This window comes from Ranitomeya variabilis, chromosome 3 (genome assembly GCF_051348905.1).
Source record: "Ranitomeya variabilis isolate aRanVar5 chromosome 3, aRanVar5.hap1, whole genome shotgun sequence".
Taxonomy (NCBI): Eukaryota; Metazoa; Chordata; class Amphibia; order Anura; family Dendrobatidae; genus Ranitomeya; species Ranitomeya variabilis.
This window is the reverse complement of record NC_135234.1, coordinates 377549434-377571622: the sequence shown is the minus strand read 5'-3', so window position 1 is coordinate 377571622 and position 22189 is coordinate 377549434. Positions and strand designations below refer to the sequence as shown.

General features: G+C 43.0%; 1 protein-coding gene across 1 annotated transcript in view; it reads left to right on the top strand.

The window, feature by feature from the left end:
- The first annotated feature begins 451 nt into the window (after positions 1-451).
- Positions 452-22189, top strand: part of NHSL3 (NHS like 3) — a 46742-nt gene continuing 25004 nt past the window's right edge. Inside the window, exon 1 of the mRNA XM_077295981.1 lies at positions 452-820. Coding sequence (XP_077152096.1) covers positions 649-820 — 172 coding nt within the window. The 5' untranslated portion in view covers positions 452-648. The remainder of the gene's footprint in view (positions 821-22189) is intronic.

The window sequence follows — 22189 nt, the reverse complement described above, 5'->3', positions numbered from 1 at the left end:
CTGGAAGCAATTTTAGAACAAACCCAATGTTATGACAACGGGTCGTGTTTACTGAGGGAGGAGCGTGGCACAATGGGTTAATAGGACACGGCCCTAGCCCGGCCGCACTGTTCATACATGGCTTGCGCATGGGGCTCCCAGCATATACCACAATGTATGGTACCAAACTACAGCTGCGCCCCAGTATATGTGTGCACCATGATAGGAGCAGGTGTAGCGGTAAAGTGCAGAACGGGCACAGCAGCGGGCACCTGTCGCCACATGGAAGCGCCTGTCTCCACGGCAGAGCAGCCTGGGGCCCCGGCACCGCTGCGCCTGAGGGGACAGGGGCGCCATGTTCCAGCACCGCGCGGTGGGTGGCGTGGGGCCTGCTGTCCCCGGCTCGGTGTCCCCGGTGTCCCAGGTGTGCCGGGCTCCGCCTCTGGGGCTGGAATGCGGAAGCTCTGGAAGGAGGAGCCCGCAGAGAGGCAGCGGGGAGACACAAGTCAGACAGCCCGGGACACTGTGGGGCATCGGCGCTGCCATTCCACAGGGGATTACATCCGTGCCCGGGCACGTGGACTACAACACACACCTCGCGCAGAGGGAGCCGCAACTGTGCACCACATGAGGCAGCCTGGCAGCACCATGCCCCCCACCTTGTGAGCCATGTCTACCCAGACCGCCCTCATCCCAGATCACGACCCCGCGCCCCCTGTTCAAGATCTGGGCGCCTTGGAGCCCAAGAAGAAGAAGCACAAACCTGGCTCACTGCGGCGGGCACTGAGCTGGCTACGGGGGCGCAAGAAGAAAAAGCCAGAGGTCAAGCAGGAGGGCAAAGGTGAGAGAATTACAGGGGTGGGTCATATGCACTGGCATATCCTGCCCTTATGCTTCCATATGGAGCTGTACAGTGCTGTAGCGTGCCTTTGTCATGGGGTGGACTATGTGCCAGTCATACCTGGGCACGATCCTGTGTAATCAGTGCCCTATACCCGTGTATACGTCACTAGTGGTCCTCTGGGTGTTCTCAGCAGGCATGGGAATCCTGTGTAAGTTCTGGGTAGTGCCAGCCAGGCCTCACAGCCCATACCGGAGAGAGTGCCAGGCCCCGAGAGTGTGCCAGGCTGCCAGCAGTCTCCATGTGAGCTGCCAAGGAGAAAGGGACAAGTACATGGAATATATCCTTGTTTAGCTTGCTAGCCTGTATATACCCATATATATATATATCGCATATGCGCTCAGTAATGCCAGTCACTGCCCAGTCTGAACTTGGCATCAGTTACATAAACACCTTCTGTATAGGAATGCGAGTAACTAGGTGGCAAAAAAATGGCCGTGTAACAATTACAGATAAGTGTCAGTGATTGTGAAAGCCGCCATGACATGGTATGGACCTATTTCTCACCAGTGACTAGCTGACCGGCAGTGGGGCTACTTGCAGCATGGCGTCACACGTTTGTGCCATGTTACGTCACTGCGGATATTCACTGCATCCAAAAGGGCCACTCGGTCACACATTAGCTTCTATTAATCACTTTCTCAATGAGTCCGACATTTTTCACAAAATTTCATGACCCCCTTTAATAGTGAAATATGTATTGGCACATTGCTGTTAACCAGGGCGCAGGTGAGGGCATTCAGCTGCCTTATACCGGATATTAATAACATGATATGAGAGGCTCATATTACTGAGAAGTATGGCTACCTAAGGCTATACAGGCCCGCGTTCAGGCTCCTACACGTTGGTCTACGTGCTGCTATATACAACCGTGCAAGTTGGGCCGAGACATGTTCTGTGCGCACATAATACTGCCTAATCTTGCACATTCTTCTGTAGGTAGCGAGTTTCCAATATAAAGATCATATCCCGCCAAAATGAAAAGTCTCCAGTAAGTGCGAGACCTTGAGCTGTCCTTTCTATTCAGCCATTTCTAACTTACCTGTTCTGGGGAAGGCGAAAGACAACTATTATGGCTCCATTTTAGGTCCTTTAAGAGTATTCACAGCTTTCCTAGAGGTGTGCACAGCAAGCTTGGCTATTGATGCTGAGATATAGGAGCCGAATATAGCTTAATAAGCGTTTCTTTATCTGTTAGGCCGGGTTCAGACGGCTATATTTTATGGTTTATATATGGACCGCAATACCTGGCTTGACGACAGGTCTGACTAGAGATGAGTGAACCCGAACTGTAAAGGGGTTCATACCGGACACCTAGTGACCAGTGCTGAACAGTCTGGGAGTGAGAAGGGGAGAGATTTTCCAGCCCCAAAGTTCAGGTCCCCATTGATTTCACTGGGGTTCAGGGACAGTTCTGGGGCTAAGCAGAACCCAAACTTCCACTGGTTTGCTCACCCCTACTCATGACTCATCTTCAGAGACTCCCTGTTGGGCCATGTCCTGGTTTTGGCTTGCAAATACTGACCAAATACGTAGTTTGTGAGCTAGGCCTTAGTCCGGGCATTGCGGTACTTATACAGACCATAAAACCTGCTCTTCTCAACTTGGCCTTACTGTGAAAACCAGCTAACAACCAAGAAGGCCACGAATACAGATTGTCGACTGTGAGCCCTCCTTGGCAAGGTCCTCTCCTCCTGTACCAGTCATGACTTGTATCATTTAAGATTATTGTACTTGTTTTTATTATGTATACCCCTCCTCACATGTAAAGCGCCAAGGAATAAATGGCACTATTATTTATAATACAGTCACAGAATCTCCTAAAGTCCAATAGGACAAATGTGCCCAGTTAGGACTTATTCAGATGTAGGAGTTGTGCTATGATTCTTGCCTAGCAATATTGCTGAGATGTCACGGTGCTCAAAAATACCTAGAAAACACACAAATTTGGTGTAAAACTCTCTATGCATTTTTATAGTGCACACCACAACCACTACATCTGAAAATACACTAAGTAGCCAGATATGTGATGGAGGACTGCAGAAGCTCTTGGGGATAATGTCTATCAGCAACCATCTTTGTTGTGACCCAGCCTTACAACTTACAGATATAAATAAGAATTTTTTACTAGTCGGTAATTGCCTCCTTATTTTCCTGGAATGAGAGCTAGATTTTGCAAGAAGAGATCTTCCCAGGAAAAATACTGAGGCCTTTGTAATGGTAGCTATATTGATGGCCAGAGTATGTCAGAAATGGCTAACAATATAGATATACAAGTGATTTTTTTTAAATTTTAGTTTCAAAATCTTTTTGATTTTCTGTAGGTTTCTATAAGAATTTTATCTGTCATCCACTATGGTAGTGATAACCAGGGTCAGACAAGAATAGGAAAAATTGTCCAATTTTCATACAGAAAACTCTGATTATTTTCATCCATCCATATTATCATCTCTATGTCCATATTTTACATCCGTATTCCATCTGTGTGACATCCATTTTTATATATCAACATTTTAAAGTAGAAATGATCAAATACAGTTTCCTAGGTTCATAATGGGAATGTATCCATAAAAATCAGATGCTGCATTGATGTTCTGTATGGCATTTGATTTTTGTTGCGTACCCATAGACTTGAATGGACGAATTGAAAACACCACTCCAGTGTTTTTTTATTGCACCAATGGAGTGGTGTTTTAAATGTAATTCCCTTGCCCCCTGTCTCATACTCACCTGGCGCCTTCATCGTTTTCCAGCGTCGCTCCTGTCAGTCTCCATCAAAAAGGTGACCTGTCTGGAGCTGCATCTAGGTCACTTAAAAAAAAAAAAAACCTAAAAAAAAAACCTAGAAGAGCCTTGTTCTGGCTGTCACACTTGCATTGAGAGCTTGTGACGTAACCTCTGACTTTCCGCCAGTCAGTAGCTGCGCTCGCAAGATGGTGCCGTGGGACCGGAAAATGGTAAGAACACTGGAGGGTGAGTATATCACCAGGTGCAGGAAACTTACATTTGAAAAACAAACAAGCCTTGGAGTGGTGCTTTAATATATGGGATTTGAAAACTGAATTACTGCTATATAGAATATACTTACAAAAATTAAGGTAATTAGTGCATAAATTGGCCAAATCATGCGTGCCCATCAACCACAGCAAGGCCAGCTTTCTTTGATGGGTCTGTAAACTTTATCTATCAAACATGCCTCTCCTGGGCTATAAGCCTTCAAATTGAATGGGCAGGTAGAATCCAGCATTAATTAAGAACACCCCTGGGTTGATGGGAGGAGTGCACAGTCTGAAAAGGAGGCAGTCACAACCTCCAATATAAACTGACGAGCACCTGCGAACAGAATAAAGCTAGTGTGAACAGTTGTAAGCTGCCATGACTGCATAATATACACATAAGAGAATACAGCACTCTGTAGGCACTAGTGTTGAGCGATACCTTCCGATACTCAAAGGTATCGGTATCGGATGGTATCGGCCGATATCCAAAAAATATCGGATATCGCCGATACCGATACCCGATACCAATGCAAGTCAATGGGACACAAGTATCGGAAGGTATCCTGGATGGTTCCCAGGGTCTGAAGGAGAGGAAACTCTCCTTCAGGCCCTGGGATCCATATTCATGTAAAAAATAAAGAATTAAAATAAAAAATATGGATATACTCACCCGTCCGGCGGCCCCTGGACCTTACCGATGTAACCGGCAGCCTCCGTTCCTAAGAATGAGGAGTGAAGGAGTGAAGGACCTTCGATGACGTCGCGGCTTGTGATTGGTCGCGTGACCGCTCATGTGACCGCTCACGCGACCAATCACAAGCCGCGACGTCATCGCAGGTCCTAAACTCACTGCATTCTTAGGAACGGAGGCTGCCGGTTACATCGGTAAGGTCCAGGGGCCGCCGGACGGGTGAGTATATCCATATTTTTTATTTTAATTCTTTATTTTTTACATCAATATGGATCCCAGGGCCTGAAGGAGAGTCTCCTCTCCTCCAGACCCTGGGAACCATACACTGGGAACTTCCGATTCCGATTTCCGATATCACAAAAATATCGGAACTCGGTATCGGAATTCCGATACAGCAAATATCGGCCGATACCTGATACTTGCGGTATCGGAATGCTCAACACTAGTAGGCACTAAAGTGTATGTACAGTACAGACCAAAAGTTTGGACACACCTTCTCATTTAAAGATTTTTCTGTATTTTCATGACTATGAAAATTGTACATTCACACTCAAGGCATCAAAACTATGAATTAACACATGTGGAATTATATACTTAAGAAAAAAAGTGTGACACAACTGAAATTATATCTTACATTCTAGGTTCTTCAAAGTAGCCACCTTTTGCTTTGATGACTGCTTTGCACACTCTTGGCATTCTCTTGATGAGCTCCAAGAGGTAGTCACCGGGAATGGTTTTCACTTCACAGGTGTGCCCTGTCAGGTTTAATAAGTGGGATTTCTTGCCTTATAAATGGGGTTGGGACCATCAGTTGTGTTGTGCAGAAGTCTGGTGGATACACAGCTGATAGTCCTACTGAATAGACTGCTAGAATTTGTAATATGGCACGAAAAAAGCAGCTAAGTAAAGAAAAACGAGTGGCCATCATTACTTTAAGAAATGAAGGTCAGTCAGTCCGAAAAATTGGGAAAACTCTGAAAGTGTCCCCAAGTGCAGTGGCAAAAACTATCAAGTGCTACAAACCTTTGGTCTGAACTGTGTATATATATATATAATACCTAGCATTATACATATATGTTTATATTTTGGTCTGTTTACATAAAGTATAGTGCTGACCCTTCTGTCAGGGGCTTATCTCCTTCATAATGAATAAGGCATGATGCCCATTATGTGACTGCAGTAATTATGCAGCGTGTGCTTACAGTCAGGTGGTCACATTCATACACAATAGGTCTGTCATGGCATTCTCCTGTCAACACAGTGATATTGCCCGAGGGTGTTAGTAACTGTGGAGAGAACATGCCGTGACATCCTGCTGCCTAGGATGTGCCCTATAGCATGTAACATGTGGCCGCTTTGCCTGGATGGGATTTTCCATGAATTCCCTCGCACCAGGCACTTTCCTTCCTGGAGAGGTTACACACCCACTTTCCTGAAGCTGTCTTCCACATGCTGGGTGTATCTGTGATATCACAGGCCACAGTGCTGTAATATGTCTCCAGTTATCTGGAGGTTTGTTTGCAGCGATCTGCATGTTGTTTTTCATTTCCCATTGTGTGTCCCAAGATTGTGTAATTATGGGGTGACATGCCAAACAGAGCACAATATGTTTGGGTGGGGTTAGCAACAGTCAGCTGCTGATTAGTGCTCTTGTTGTGTTGTCAGTACCGCACATAGAGTGTAGTATCTCACATGTCTGTGCATACTTGTTACTATATATCTACAGTTTGTTATAGAGGGGGTTCTATGCTTCCTATGCTTCAGGTGAGTGTATAAAAAAAATCTTCTGATGGTCATCCAGAGAAATCGGCCGACTCTCATCCGTATTGCCATGCGTGTGTCCATATTTTACTTCCATATAACCTCTGTTTTCATACATTAATAGTTTAATATGAACGTGATCAAATACAGTTTCCTATGTCATTGTAATGTATCCGTAAATATCTGATGCTATATAGACCCACATGGGATCTCATTCTTTTTTTGCGCATCCGTAAACTTGAGTAGGCGTCTTTCATCTAATATGCCATTTTTTTCACAAAGACACTTAGTTCATGTGAACAGCCCAATTCAATAACATTGGTTGGTGTGCTGACCGATAATTACTCAGACAGCATACGTCTGAGCCAGCCCTCAGATACACATATTGATCCAGTCAGTGGTATGGAATGTGCGCAGCGTTGAAGAAAGCCGGCTCTATTGACAGAGATGACATTCGTTATACAAGGATGGAAGAGCTTTTATATAATTATTGTTTGTATATTGGCTAAAATGTTCAGAAGATTTTTTTTTCCAGAGGATCGCATTGTGCCACTGGTTAGCTAAAATAATGATGTCAGTAATGGTGATTTATGATGCTATGTCATGCAGTAGGGCACATTAAAAGATTTATGCATATATTTTTATTCAAATGCATGAAAAATAGGAGTAGGAAACTGCATAGACCTAATTAAACATATCCTGTCCCTTTTGAGTACAGCTTCTATGCTGACTTAAGTGTCACTATGGTTACAGACTACAAACAAACTTTGTGTTGACAAGTTCTGCATATATAATTTTTTTGTCTGTTTCCTACATTGCAATAGTTCTAAAAGTAATTATTGGCTGTAGGGGACTGGTAGAAAGGAATGAACTATGGTTTATAGATAAAACAACACATGGCTTATTTGTAGCCTGAAACCATGGAGACCCATAGGCTTGAATAGGAACTGTATATACAAATGGTAGGATATTTTATGCAAAAAGATTTGCAAATGTATTTCATTTTGTAATTTGGGTGAATTGAAGGGAAAATAAATCACAGTATAGCAGATTACAGTTATCACTAAAGTCAGAAGCCTCATCAAGTTAGGGAACGTTCACACAGAGGTTTTTAATATAAGAAAAAACTGACGTTGAATTTCTCAGACAGCGAGCTAACCCAAAGTTTCATTGATCCATACACACATCAGTTTTAAAAACATGTCCGTGTTTCTGGTCCTTGAGTCTATGAACATGTCCTATTCTTATCCGTTTTGTGGATCAGATTTATTTAAATCTGAAACGTTACTGTGTTTCAGAGAAAAAGACAGTTTAATAGCCACCGAGGACGAGCCTCATGGGACACTAGTCGGAAAGGTAGGTTTCCAGCAGCTTCTCCCCGTCCTTTGCCCTGGAATGACAGGTTTCTTTCCATGCATACACTCAGGGAGAGACCTGTCACTCCAAGGCAGCTACTGGAGACCCTCCTGTCCAACTAGTCCCCCATGCAGATCAGTACCCGGCGGCTTTTAAACTGTTTTTCTCTGAAACGCTGCAGTGCTTCAGAGGTACACATAAGGCTGAAATCATGTAGCCAGTGTCTGACACATGCTGCCCATAGATTGGCAAAACAGAAGAAACATGAGCGAACATGGTCCGTTTTACACAGGTGTAAAAATAAACATGGCAGCCTAAACGACATTCTTGGGGATAAATTTAAAGCAAAAATGAAGTTTCTTTGGCCCAAAAAAGTCTTCTTCACGTGAAAACTACCATAAGAAATTATCTGAAAGGTTATGCATTATTCTAATACAACCTAATTACAAAAGTGCTCACTAGTATATGCACCATATTGGTCTTAATGTGGAAGGGATAAATCGCTGCTACAATATAGCAAGAACAACAAGGAAAAAAAGAAACAATCTAACATCCCAGATATTAGTATAATATACAAAAAACTTTAATCAAAAAGATCAGACACAGAAAGGGAGGGGGTGGAATAAAGCATGCACACATGTAAAGATTTGGGCGCACGTTCAGGTATCGCACACTAATATTAACCCATGTTAATGCAGATACAAAAACAGTGTAACTACAAAGACACTGCCGATATTCAATTATGGCAATATCTCATGTGGCCTAGAACAATATACGTATCGTGTAGATATAAGAGTGATACAGTAGTTATCACAAACTTACCATAATCAATGTAGCCAGATGGGGCAGTGGGATCCCTGAATGGCGGCGCTACCACCCCGGCGCATGTTTCGGCCGGAGCCTTCGTCAAGGGGCTCATTACATTCCTCAACATTGAAATTGCAACATCAAGCAGGAAAGTCGTGGAATTATGGGAATCACGGGATTGATAGACAAATTATGGAAAATGGAAACAACATTTTCAAATCCTCTCGACTTATTCAGTATTGAGTATTAGCACCATGCACAGAAATGCATGCACTTACACACTTTAGCTGTTATCAGTAAGGTAATTAATCGTTGTCTGAGGAATGTTTTGCCATGATAACTGCAATTGGGTACACAAATCATCAAGATCCGCTGCTGGCAGCTGCTTTTGTTACTGCTGACCAATGAAGTCCTAGAGGTGTTCGATGGGGGTCAAGTCTAGAGATACTGCAGGACACATGGTAGCACATTTAGGCCATGCAGGCCCTTAGCATTTTACGTTTTCTGATGATTTCTACAAATGTTCATATTGCTAAGTGTTTCACGATCTCACAAGCACACATATGCATATGTCTATGGTTCATTAAGTGCCATTGTGAAAGATCTCTTGTTCAAAATGTCACCCAAGCAGTGTCTATTGCAGTCTGAATCTTCCTTTTCATTAGATTTGGATACTTGTCTGAATAAAGTTGTTGGTGCACTCCTAATTGTCTTTTATCACAAATAAAAGGGAGGGCTTTTTTCTTTGAAGTTTATCTGTTCTGGCAAAATCTGAGGTCTGATCTGGGTGTCCCCTCTACTATCTCTATATGGATAGTGGCTGTTCATTGTAACTACTTCCCTCTGGATTGTTGTGGACTTCTCCCTGTAATCCCTGCAGAATGAATCCTCTTCATAAACAATCCTTATCGGAGAATGATCAGCCATTGTCATGGGTCACTGTCAGACACTGGTTACATACTGTACACAGGTCAAGGGTTTACAGAGTCGAGGAGCAGGCTATATATACCTATTCATCTCCGTCTGACTCAGCTGTATTTGTGGTTTGGAGAGGAAAACACAACTGACACATTATTTGTGACCCACACACTGACGTAATGGTGTTTGAACATCTGACATTGTTTGTATGGCAGAGCATGCCATCTTTAATTAAAGCCACAAGCTTGCCAGGTCTTACATTGTTTTTATTGAACTAATATGCTACTTGCATATTAAAGTTACCTGTGTAGTGTGTGACGTAGCTGAACATCTGGATCATCTTGGCTCCTTAGTTAATAGAATTAGTCAGTGGTTTTTGCATCTGCTTCTCAATTGGCATACATACAGTGGCAGTCATTTAGTTTGTGTAAATGTACCCTTTGGATGGATCTGCTGCAGGTAAAATAGTTGCGTATTTTTTGAGAATGTGTTAAATTTCACCAACAATGCTTGTACTCTAGTACACGAGATTTTCTGCTCTCAACTCTGTGATGGACAACCTGCTGAATCAGTCCGGTGTGTCCCTTCAAAGTTCTTGTTTGTCTTACACTTTTTTGACACATTCCATTGAAATATTTTGGAGGCGTCCATCACACCATCCCCGCTAATGATGGAATGCAGCTCTAGGCTAATGTACAGGGAGGGAGGAGCAGGTCTTCCCAGAACTTTTGTCTTTTACCGTACATGAAAAGCAGAATTGCATGCATCACTGCACATTACACGGTGGCCATTGAAATCAGAGGGTTTCTGCAGATTTTACTGTGTCCATATCGTTATGGAATAACTGTTTACATCCTTTATTTCCTTATTTAGATTGACAAGACTCTCCCATCATTACTTTCTTAGGTGTGTGGCTACGTATAGTATTTAATTGTAGATTCCTCAATAACTCTACAGTCATGGGCAGAAGTTTTGAGGCTGACACAAATTTTGTTTTTTACACAGGCCAAATCCCGACTGACGGCTACCAATTCTTGTCCAATCAGTGCTGGGAGTTTTTCACAACTTTTCTGTGTTTTATTTTTTAGTCCACCCGATTTTTGAGAATTGAACACAGTTTCTCAATGGGCATGTGATCTGGGGCAGCTTCTTAATGATGGATTCAAAATTTCAATGTATTGTTAACCGAGCCACTTTGTTATCCCTTCCGCCTTGTGACATAGGGATCCACCATGCTGGAAAAAGCATTGTTCATGACCAAATTGCACCTGGATGTTTGGGAGAAGTTGTTCTTAGGGGATGCTTAAATATCATCCTTTATTCATGGCAGTATTCTTAGGCAAAATTGTGTGTGATTCATGATCATTCCCTTAGATGTAATGCAATTCCATGCATGGATGGTCTTGGTGTACTTTACTGTTGGTATGACATTCATGGTAGCGCTTACCTTTTCTTCAAGATGTCCAAAATAACATCAAGGACAGACTGGCATTCTGTAACAATTATAGGGATCGTACTGCAGAGGACTGGAGTACAGTTATTTTCTTTGATGAAGCCACTTCAGACTGGGATATCTGGAAAAATGATTGTCCATTGATTAAAATGTGATAGCAAGCAAATGTATAAAAATAACAAATAAATAATATATATATGTTTATAAATTAAGATGTACACTGTAATGTCATACAACGATTTATGTTTGGAAAAAGTCCCACCAAAAATCACTATCGTCCCATTAAACAGGATCCTTGAAAGAATGTAAATGTTTGCTTAAAACCTTTTTTTAACATGTTGACATACTTCCATTGTATGGCCTAAGCATTGCATAAATAAAGCCTATGGTTGTAGACAAATGGCTTAACTTCTTTCTTCAGATTTTGCTATTAAAGGAATACGGTACTAGGGAGTGTTTTTAGCATCATAAATCTTAAGGGGTTACTTTCAAAATAGCGTTTTCTCAATAAAATAAGGGATAACATGCTGATTGTTGGAGGTTTTACTGCTGGGACCCAAATCAATCCCAGCAGTAGGACCTCCAACAGCGGAGCCGAGGTGTGAATGCTTAACCTCCATTAGGAAAGCTCCAAAATATATTCAATGGTACACATGCATAATGTCAACATAAACCCCCAATATAAGGAAAAGTAAAAGGGTGTGTGTGTGTATATATAGTAAGATATCCATCCTCATATAGGTGCATGTGTGAACTGGACAGTGTAATGACCTATCGGCAAATGTAAAGTATTCTTCAAGGCTTTTCCCCAAATCGTAGCTATTCCCCATTCATGGGATAAAGGATAAATTGCTGATTGCAGCAGGTCTGACCGCTGGGACCCCAGTCATCCTGAGAACAGACCCTGGATCCCTTACAATGGAGCTGCAGAGCCCAGTCTTGAATGGAGCTGGTGTGCAAATACTACACTTGTGCTCCATTCATTGCCTATGGGACTGCTGAAAATAGCTGAGCATTGTACTAGAAATTTTCTGGTAGTCCCATAGACAATAGAGGTAAAGCATAGGAAACCAGAAGAGAGAATCAACAAAAGCCCAATATAATGGTAAAATATATATTTGGCTTTATTTAATCAAGAAATGGGTGCACATTGGGAGTGGAAACAACCAGAAAAAAAGCGGGAGCTAATCCAAGTATATCACCTATACCAAAATATATGGATGTTCAATGGATATATAAAAAACAGTATAACCAATCCCAGGTATCGCAGAGTACGCTTACTGTGTATGCGAGATTATCAGATACAGATGAAAGATCATCATGTCCAATGTCTGAGGATAACATGAAGTTCAGCAGTATAGTAACATTTCTGGTGTTTAAACCATGGAAAATTACGGTATATAAGCGAGCGTTTGTGCATGCAAGAGGTAAGTAAAGTGCAATAGTGCATAGATACCAAGAAGAAATAAGGCTCCTAGCATATATAATTGTGGCAAGATAATGAAAATCTAGTATACTACGAGGGTAAGTATATACCAGTGGAGAAGCCAGAAGCCAAGAGATACACTAGGATGTGCCCACCCAAACGTCTGCCTTCATCTGGTTGTTTCCCCTCCCTATGTGCTCAATATGTTTTATCGTTATATTGGCCTTCTGTCGGTTTTCTCTCTCTTTTTTGGTTTCCCATGCTTTACCTTTATTGTCTATGGGACTACCAAGAAATTCCTAGTTTAAAGCTCAGCTATTTTCAGTAGTCTCGTATGCAATGAATGGAGCACAAGTGTAGCTTTCACCCAGCTCCATTCAAGATTGGACTCTGCAGCTCCACTCTAAGGGTATGTGCACACGTTGCGGATTCTCTGTGGATCCGCATCGTTTTTTGCGGTGCAGAAACACTGCAGATCCGCAACTGATTTACAGTACAATTTAAATCAATGAGAAAAAAAACGCTGTGCAGATGGTGCGGAAAATTCCGTGCGGAAACGCTGCGGATTAAAAGAAGTAGCATGTCACTACTTTTTTTGCAGCTGTGCAGCGTTTTTGTACCCATTCCATTATAGAAATCCGCAGGGGTAAAAAATGCTGAAAATCCGCAGCAAAACCGCACAAAAAACGCTGCGGATCCGCACAAAAAACGCATGACAAATCCGCAGCTGCGTTTTCTGCCAAGAGATGCAGAATCCACAGCAGAAATTCCTAAGGCTAATCCGCAACGTGTGCACATAGCCTTAGGGTTCCAGAACCCATTCTCAGAATGACTGGGGATCCCAGCGGTTAGATCTCCTGCGATCAGCAAATGATCCTTTACCCCATGAATAGGGAATAGCTAAGATTTTGGGAATAACCCTTGAAGAATACTTAACATTATATGTAAAATAAATAAACACTAATGGCGTGGATAAAGTGTTGAAATGTTCAAAGAAACATGACTGCTGTTTATTGATTATCATTTAGTAAATGTAAATCTGGTTGCCCTTTGACCCACAGTTTACAATCTGCTTTACAATTGTGCTTTCTCTTCAATGCTTGGTCATCCAAAGTATTTCCAATATACAGCAGCGTATGTCAGGGCTAAACAAATCCAAGCAACCAGTAGAAAACATGCCTGGAAATTTGCCGTTTGCCAAACTTTTTTATTGATGTCTATAAGGGTATGTGCACACGGTCAGTAAACGCTGTGGGTTGGACGCTGCGTGCTGGTGCATCGTCCAACCCGCAGGGTCCAGATGTTACAGCATTGTGGATGGGATTTCAAGAAGAAGCAAGAGCATGTCCAGAGCAGGATGTCTATTTATCTTGCGGAGATGCTGATTTCTGGAAAGAACTATGTGGTTTATAAAGTCTACAGTAGTTTGTCCATCCTGGAGTATGCCAGTAGGGGTCTGTCTGACGCTCACTGTACTTGGCTACCTTATAGAATGACTGATGAGTACAAATGATGTCCAAGAAAAATTTTCAGAGTCTTGCCACTCATTATATATGATTGTGAGGAGCAGCAGAGATCAAATGATAACTGCTAACTGGGGTAACGTGCAAATAATTGCAAGCAATTACTGGTTACGAAATGCACAAGGTACTACATGAATGTATGTACTAGATGGTGGCCCGATTCTAACGCATCGGGTATTCTAGAATATGCATGTCCACGTAGTATATTGCCCAGCCACGTAGTATATTGCCCAGCCCCGTAGTATATTGCTCAGTAACGTAGTATATTGCCCAGTTACGTAGTATATTGGCCAGCCACGTATATTGCCGAGCCACGTGGTATATTGCCCAGCCACGTGGTATAGTGCCCAGCCACGTGGTATAGTGCCCAGCCACGTGGTATAGTGCCCAGCCACGTAGTATAGTGCCCAGCCACGTGGTATATTGCCCAGCCACGTGGTATATTGCCCAGCCATGTAGTATATTGCCCAGCCACGTAGTATATTTTCCCAGCCACGTAGTATATTGCCCAGCCACGTAGTATATTGCCCAGCCACGTAGTATATTGCCCAGCCACGTAGTATATTGCCCAGCTACGTAGTATATTGCCCAGCCACGTAGTAAATTGCCCAGCGACGTAGTATATTGCCCAGCGACGTAGTATATTGCCCAGCTACATATTATATTGCCCAGCCACATATTATATTGCCCAGCAACGTAGTATCTTGCCCAGCCACGTAGTATATTGCACAGCCATGTAGTATGTAGTATATTGGTCATCCACGTAGTATATTGCCCAGTAATGTAGTATATTGGCCAGTGACATAAAATAAAAAATAAACATATACTCAACTTAGTCCTGGCTCCTGTGTACGGTGCACACGGCAGCTTCCGGTCCCAGGGTTGGTATGACTATCAGCGCAGGACCTGTGATGAAGTCTCGGTCACATGACCGTGATGTCATGGCAGGTCCTTCTCGCGCAGGCTCGCAGGACCTGTGATGACGTCGCGGTCACATGACCGTGACGTCATGGCAGGTCCTTCTCCCATAGCATCCTTAGCACCAGAACCTGCCGGCGGACAGGACGCGACGTTGGAGGGTGAGAATAACATTTTTTTTATTATTATTATTTGTAACATTAGATCATTTTACTATTGATGCAGCATACGCAGCATTAATAGTAAAAACTTGGTCACACAGGGTTAATAGCTGCGTAACCAGAGTGCGTTACACCGCGCTCCAGTAACGCTGCCATTAACCCTGTGTGAGGGCTGACTGAATGACTGGAGGGGAGTATGGAGCGGGCACGGACTGCGGGGAGGAAAGAGCGGCCATATTGCCGCCGGACTGTGGCCGTCGCTGATTGGTCGTGGCAATGGTCGTGGGCGTTTTGCCACGACCAATCAGCGACTTGGATTCCATGACAGACAGAGGCCGCGACCAATGAATAACCAATTGTATTGCTTAGTAGTAATATTTGATTTAGTTTTTGGGTTTTCATTTGTGTGAAGTACCGTATGTCTTTATGTGTATGTGTTGTCTTTTTGTATATGGTAAGAACTCAACATAGAAGTGATAGTGCTATATAAATTATAATAAAATGAATGAATGGAACCCCTCACATGTAAAGAAGAAAGCAGAGTCCATTCCATAAGAGGTTGCCCCCCAACATTTTGTGGGTCATGAACCACTTGCAAATATTGAGTGAAGAATCCTATTAATTACATGAAATAGAAATATATCCTATATGCAGACGGCTACATGTAGGGGAGGAGATAAACATGCTAAATGACCAGTGCAAGCTAACATCTAATAACAAATACGAGGGGAGCCCACCTGTAAAGGTCCCCATACACGGGAGATGAATGTTGGCCTCAAACCCCCACCCCCCATCCCCAGTTATCTACATTTTCGACTTACTGCCTAACATGTAAGGGGTCACCGACCAACTTATTGTCGTGAAAGGTGTTGATCGCACATGTCTAATTTCGGACTGCTGATCGCATTGTTCTCTCAGAGATTAGCCACCGGCCAACATGTCAACTGCCAACTTTCTCATAGATTACACAGGCTGAATGAGCCTTCCTGTGTATGGGAGTGTTGGCTGTCGGCAAAGCATCGTTCAGCTAACAGCCATCCAATGTGTATGGCCAGTTAGTTTATTTTGTAAAGGAATTTTTAATCCCTTTGCAAACACAGACTGATTCTGCCCTTGAGCCCTGTGCTGTTAAAATCCCCCACAAACATTAGATGAAAGTTGACCTACCATGTTATGTGTATGAGCCGTCACCAGAAGACGTCAGGGAAAAGAATGTTCAGCAGTTGGAATTTCAAGGCCCAATTCCTTGTGTTTTCACTGAAGACGAGCCACATCAGAAGTGTCTGGCAGTGTTTTTCTCCACTCTGGCCATTGAAAACACTTGAATACTTTGTCAAGCCAAGTGCTATTGTGTATGGGGAAATCGGGAGAGATTGGTCTGCCAAATTAATGTATGACCAACAGCTATCTCGTGTGAGCTTTACTATAATAATATAATAATCTTTATTTTTATATAGCGCTAACATATTCCGCAGCGCTTTACAGTTTTGCATACATTATGGTCGCTGTCCCCATTGGGGCTCACAATCTAAATTCCCTATCAGTATGTCTTTGGAATGTGGGAGGAAACCGGAGAACCCGGAGGAAACCCACGCAAACACGGAGAGAACATACAAACTCTTTGCAGATGTTGTCCTTAGTGGGGCTTGAACCCTGGACTCCAGCGCTGCAAGGTTGCTGTGCTATCCACTGCCATACTCTAGTTGGAGTATCTTATGGAGGTTTGGAAAAATATTTTTGGCTATAACTTGCCTTGCTTTTAGCTGTCCTCCGAATGCTATTCCTTCTAACCTCATGTTGTTGGCTTGGGTGAGATAAACTGCTGGTTGAAATCTAACATAGCCAATTATTCTTTACAGTCAAGGTATCAGTACACACATGGTTGTATATATTGTCCCTTGGTCCCACTCATATTTGCAGGTGCAGTGTCATTCATCCATAATATAAATAACCATCTTTAAAATGCAAATAATAAATCACTTGGCACTCAAAGGGTCTTTTGCAAGACGAAAGTGAATGTTTCGTTTATTTGTGCATCCAGTTCAAAGATTTAAACGTTTTCGGTCACAAGACCTTCATCAGAAACATCTCTTATGAAACTGGAAGCAGGACAGCACGATACAATGGCCCACGGGGCCTGCGCGCAATTGTAACCGGGTAAATGTACCTGGGAAGACCAGGAAGGCGAGAACCTCGCTGAGGAGAACTGGTGCTAGTGTATCCAGGTCCAGGATGGCATCCTGGACCTGGATACACTAGCGCCAGTTCTCCTCAGCGAGGTTCTCGCCTTCTCCGTGCGCCCTACCTGTAGTATACCCTCCAGGTCTTCCCAGGTACATTTACCCGGTTACAATTGCGCGCAGGCCCCGTGGGCCATTGTATCGTGCTGTCCTGCTTCCAGTTTCATAAGAGATGTTTCTGATGAAGGTCTTGTGACCGAAAACGTTTAAATCTTTGAACTGGATGCACAAATAAACGAAACATTCACTTTCGTCTTGCAAAAGACCCTTTGAGTGCCAAGTGATTTCTTGTTTACTGACGGGTTGGAAACCTTACTTGTGCACCACCCAGGAGCCTTGAGTGCCGTGTGCAACTTGTGCATCTTTAAAATGCAGTCCAGCCTGCAGGCACCATGTTATAGGACAAGGGGAGATGGGTAAAATTAATATATACAGTAGTTTTGTGAGAAAATATTCAGTATAACCTGTGTTTTACTTGTTTATTCCTCAGCTTTGTCTGGGATTTTCAGTCTAGTGAGCGGTCCTATCAGGGAATAACCTCTATTTCTGTATGCACACTTATGCAGTGAAAGCTGTCAGTCACTGATGGTACCACTCATTGGACCGAAAATCCCAGAAGAGCAGAGGTTTAAGGCCAGATGCCCACGATCTGGAACTAGCAGCATTTTAGACGCACCGTATGTTTGCTGCCTGCAAATCACCGTCATCTATTGAATGCAGATAAATCCGCATGTGCTCACTGAACCGTGCAAATTTATAGCATTCAATACATTTCATTTGATGCAATTTTTGTTGGGAAGACTAGTTTCTCCGCAAGAGAAATTGACATGCTTCGGTCTTGAAAGACGGGCTGCATGTCAGTGTACATGGGTGATCCGCAGCCAACTATGCACGCATAGAAATCCCCTCCTCTATGCTGTAACATCTGGCCGCAGCAGGTTTGACGCTGCATAAATACACAATGTCAAACCCGCAGCAGTTCTTGATCGTGGACACGTACCCTAAATGATAAAATCTTTTTAGGTAAATCTTTCTTTACTCACAAACCTATGTATCAATCTGTTTAGCTCTCCCTACGCTATAACATGGTGCTAGCAGGTTAGAATTTATTTTCATGGTGTCAAGTTCTCTTTAATGTTTGGCTTGTAAACTAGTCTTAACTTAAGCAGTGAATAGGTTCAAGAAATCTGGACATGAGTAAGCAATGTACTTTGTCCTAATCCCATTTTATACTATTTTTGTGTTCAGGATGAATGCTATGTGCTGTGTTTGCTCTTTTTATAGTATCAGCATTCAGAAGGAAATATTTACCTCCTAGCCACAATAAAGGAAAATTACCTGTATGCTATATTTATATGTGCATGTTTTACTTTTCTACAGTAGCACAATGCAAAGCATTGACTCCAGAAACTATTATTGCAATTATATTCTTTTATATGTTATTTTCATAGTAGCAATAAAGGAAATAAACCCCATTTGCAGGTCTGTTTGAGTTGGTCCCAACTGATTTATGGCCAGATGTATGCATCTGTATGCTATGTAGTTGCGTATATCTGCCATTTACGGTACTCCTTTTAAAGGAAACAAAGAATCCCAATACATTTCCATACATTTCCATTATCAATTATAATGCTAATTCTGCATCCCTGTCATATCCCTAACCCAGACAATACTTTCTATTTGCACAAAAACAACCTCTGTTGTCCAACACAGGATGTCTCTCCACCCACAACAGCCTGGCCTTACATGCTGGAAATCACATCCCTTAGGCCTGATTGACAAACTCATGACCAACCAAGCCTTCCCTTCTGCACTGGAAATCTTGCACATGCGTAATGTCCTTTGTTCCTGGGAATACTGGGCAATGAAGAGTACATCTGGCTTCAATACACATACCCAGGTCGGATGGGTGTTGCACATGCATGAGATTTCCAGTGGAGAAGTAATGACATGGTCAGTGAAGAGGACATCAGTCATGGTAAGGAATAGTGATGAGCGAGTATACTCTTTACTCGAGATTTCCCGAGCACGCTCGAGTGTCCTGCGAGTATTTGTAAGTACTCGGAGATTTAGTTTTTATTGCCGCAGCTGAATGATTTACATCTGTTAGCCAGCTTGATTACATGTGGGGATTCCCTAGCAACCAGGCAACCCCCACATGTACTTTTATGCTGGCTATCAGATGTAAATCATTCAGCTGTGGCAATGAAAACTAAATCTCCGAGCACTAAAAAATACTCTGAGGACCCCCAAGCGTGCTCGGGAAATCTTGAGTACCGAGTATACTCGCTCATCACTAGTAAGGAAGCATGATTACAGTTGAAGCTGCACTATACTGATATATGTAGTTGTCCCTCAAACCACTATAGCCTTCGGTTACAATATTTACAAAATACATTGTTTTTTTTTCTGGTCCATTATAACTTGATAGATGGAGCCTGTTCATGGAAGCCCTATCAGGTCCCAAAGGAACCCTTGCCTTCACCCTTTAACCCCTGCACAGGGATATGGACTTACATAGCGCCCTCTGGGTTGGCTCCAGAGAGGGAGTGCTGGCCAGTGGAGATGTTTTTTAGCTAAACAACCACAAAGATATTTATAGATGACATAAATCAGCTATGAGTTATAATTTTGAAGACGCATAGGTAAATATCTGGGCATCTAAGTGAGCATCCATAGATCCACCTAGCTGCTAGTGTTTGTCAGGCGTTGGGAGTCTTGGGCAGGAGTGTATCTAATCACCAGACTGTCCACAGTAGATACAGGGATCCTGCTTTAGTAGCATATAATACATTGTTGTTGATGTGACTCGGTCACCACAATCTTCATGGGCTCCTCAGTAAAGTATATTACTCACATGACTCTTCGGCCTCTTTCACACTTCCGTCTTTTTGTTTCCGTCAAAATCCGTCGTTTTGTGAAAAAAACCGGATCCAGCAAATGCTTCTGCTGGATCCGTTTTTTTTCTCATAGACTTGTATTAGCGACGGATTGTGACGGATGGCCACACTTTTTGTCCGTCGTGCGCTGGATCAGTCGTAAAATTGCTGTCCGTCGGGCCGAGACAACGCACATAGAAACATTTTTTGTGTGCATTGGAAAATTGCCCAGCGACGGATCCTGCGCTGTCTGTCGTTGGCTAGAATGGAAGCCTATGGACCCAGAATCCGTCGCGGACTGTCAAAAGCAGGAATCCAGTGACGGGTTCCGTCTTTTGAAACTGAGCATGTGCGGAAGAATTTCCAGTCAGGGAAATTCTCTCTCACTCGCTATCTCTCTCTTTTTACTATTGATGCTGCCTATGGAGCATCAACAGTAAAAAGATATAATGTTAAAAATAATGATAAAAAAAATTGTGATCTTCTTACCTTCCGGCGTCCACCGCAGCCTTCCCGCTGCTCCCAGCAGCTCCCGTTCCCAGCAGCTCCCGTTCCCAGCAGCTCCCGTTCCCAGTGACGCCTTGCGAGACAATGACCCGATGATGTAGTGGTCTCGCGAGATGGGACAAGACGAGATTCAGGCTAGAAGAGATGGAATTTTCTAACAGATTGTAAGTGCTGCTGTTCAGGCTTTTTGCTCAGAAATGTGACTGCAGCCATTTTGAAAAAATCTTAGAAAAGAATAGCCAAAATAAATAATTTTAAAGTATTTATTCATTTTCTTTATAATGTATTTTTTCATTTATTTCCTTTATGTCCCTCTATGAGAACCTCTTTAAGAAAGAATGGATGCTGAGAGATTGTAGCTCTGAAATCTGCATACGTGCGAGTACAGCTCACACTATAATACATTTTGTAATTCTAGATCTGTACAAGAAAAACAATGTAATTACCATTCTGATTCCGAAAAAGTTGGACTCAAAATTCGGAACATATTGCAAGGTGAAATTTAGACACTTTTCCATTTCATTTGAAAAAAATTAACTTACCGTATATACTCAAGTATAAGCCGAGACCCCTAATTTTGCCACAAAAAACTGGGAAAACTTATAGACTCGAGTATAAGCCTAGGGTGGGAAATGCAGCAGCTACCGGTAAATTTCAAAAATAAAAATAGATACCAATAAAAGTAAAATTAATTGAGACATCAGTAGGTTGTGTTTTTGAATATCCATATTGAATCAGGAGCCCCATATAATGCTCCATAGAGTTCATGATGGGCCCCATAAGATGCTCCATAAAAAGATATGCCCCACATAATGCTGCACAAAGGTTAATAATGGCCCCATAAGATGCTCCATATTAAAATATGCCCCATATAATGCTACATAAAAGGTTAATGATGGCCCCATAAGATGCTCCATAGAATATTATGCCCCATATAATGCTGCATAAAAGGTTAATGATGGCCCCATAAGATGCTCCATAGAATAATATGCCCCATATGCTGCTCCATAAAGGTTGATGGCCCCATAAGATGCTCCATAGGATGCTCCATAGAATATTATGCCCCATATAACGCTGCTGCGATTTAAAAAAAAATTAAAAAATTACATACTCGTCACTAGGGGCCAGGTGCCGATATCTCCGCTGGCTCAGGCCCCCGGCACTTGCGTTATTCACCTGTCCCGTTCCACCACCGAGCGCCGCTGTGTCTTCCGAGTCCTTTGGCTGTGACTGTTCAGGCAGAGGGCACGCACTAAACATGTCATCGCACCCTCTGACCTGAACGTCACAGCCAGAGGACGCGGAAGACTGGGCCCAGCAGTGGAACGGGGACAGGTGAATATCGCATGGCTCACCCTCCCCCGTCATACTCATCCCCTCCTGGCACGTCTCTGCACGTCCCTGCTTCTCCGATGGTCTCTGGCGCCGGAAGCTTGTTCCTGTGTTCAGCGGTCACATGGTACCCCTCATTAAAATAATGAATATGCGCTCCACGCCTATGGGAGTGGAGGCGCGTCCATATTCATTACTTTAATGACCGCTGAACACCGGAAGAGCTGTCGGCACCAGTGACCATCTGAGAAGCAGGGACATGCAGAGATGCGCCAGGAGGGGGTGAGTATGATGTGACCGCCGCCGACCCCCTGGGTCAATGACTCGAGTATAAGCCG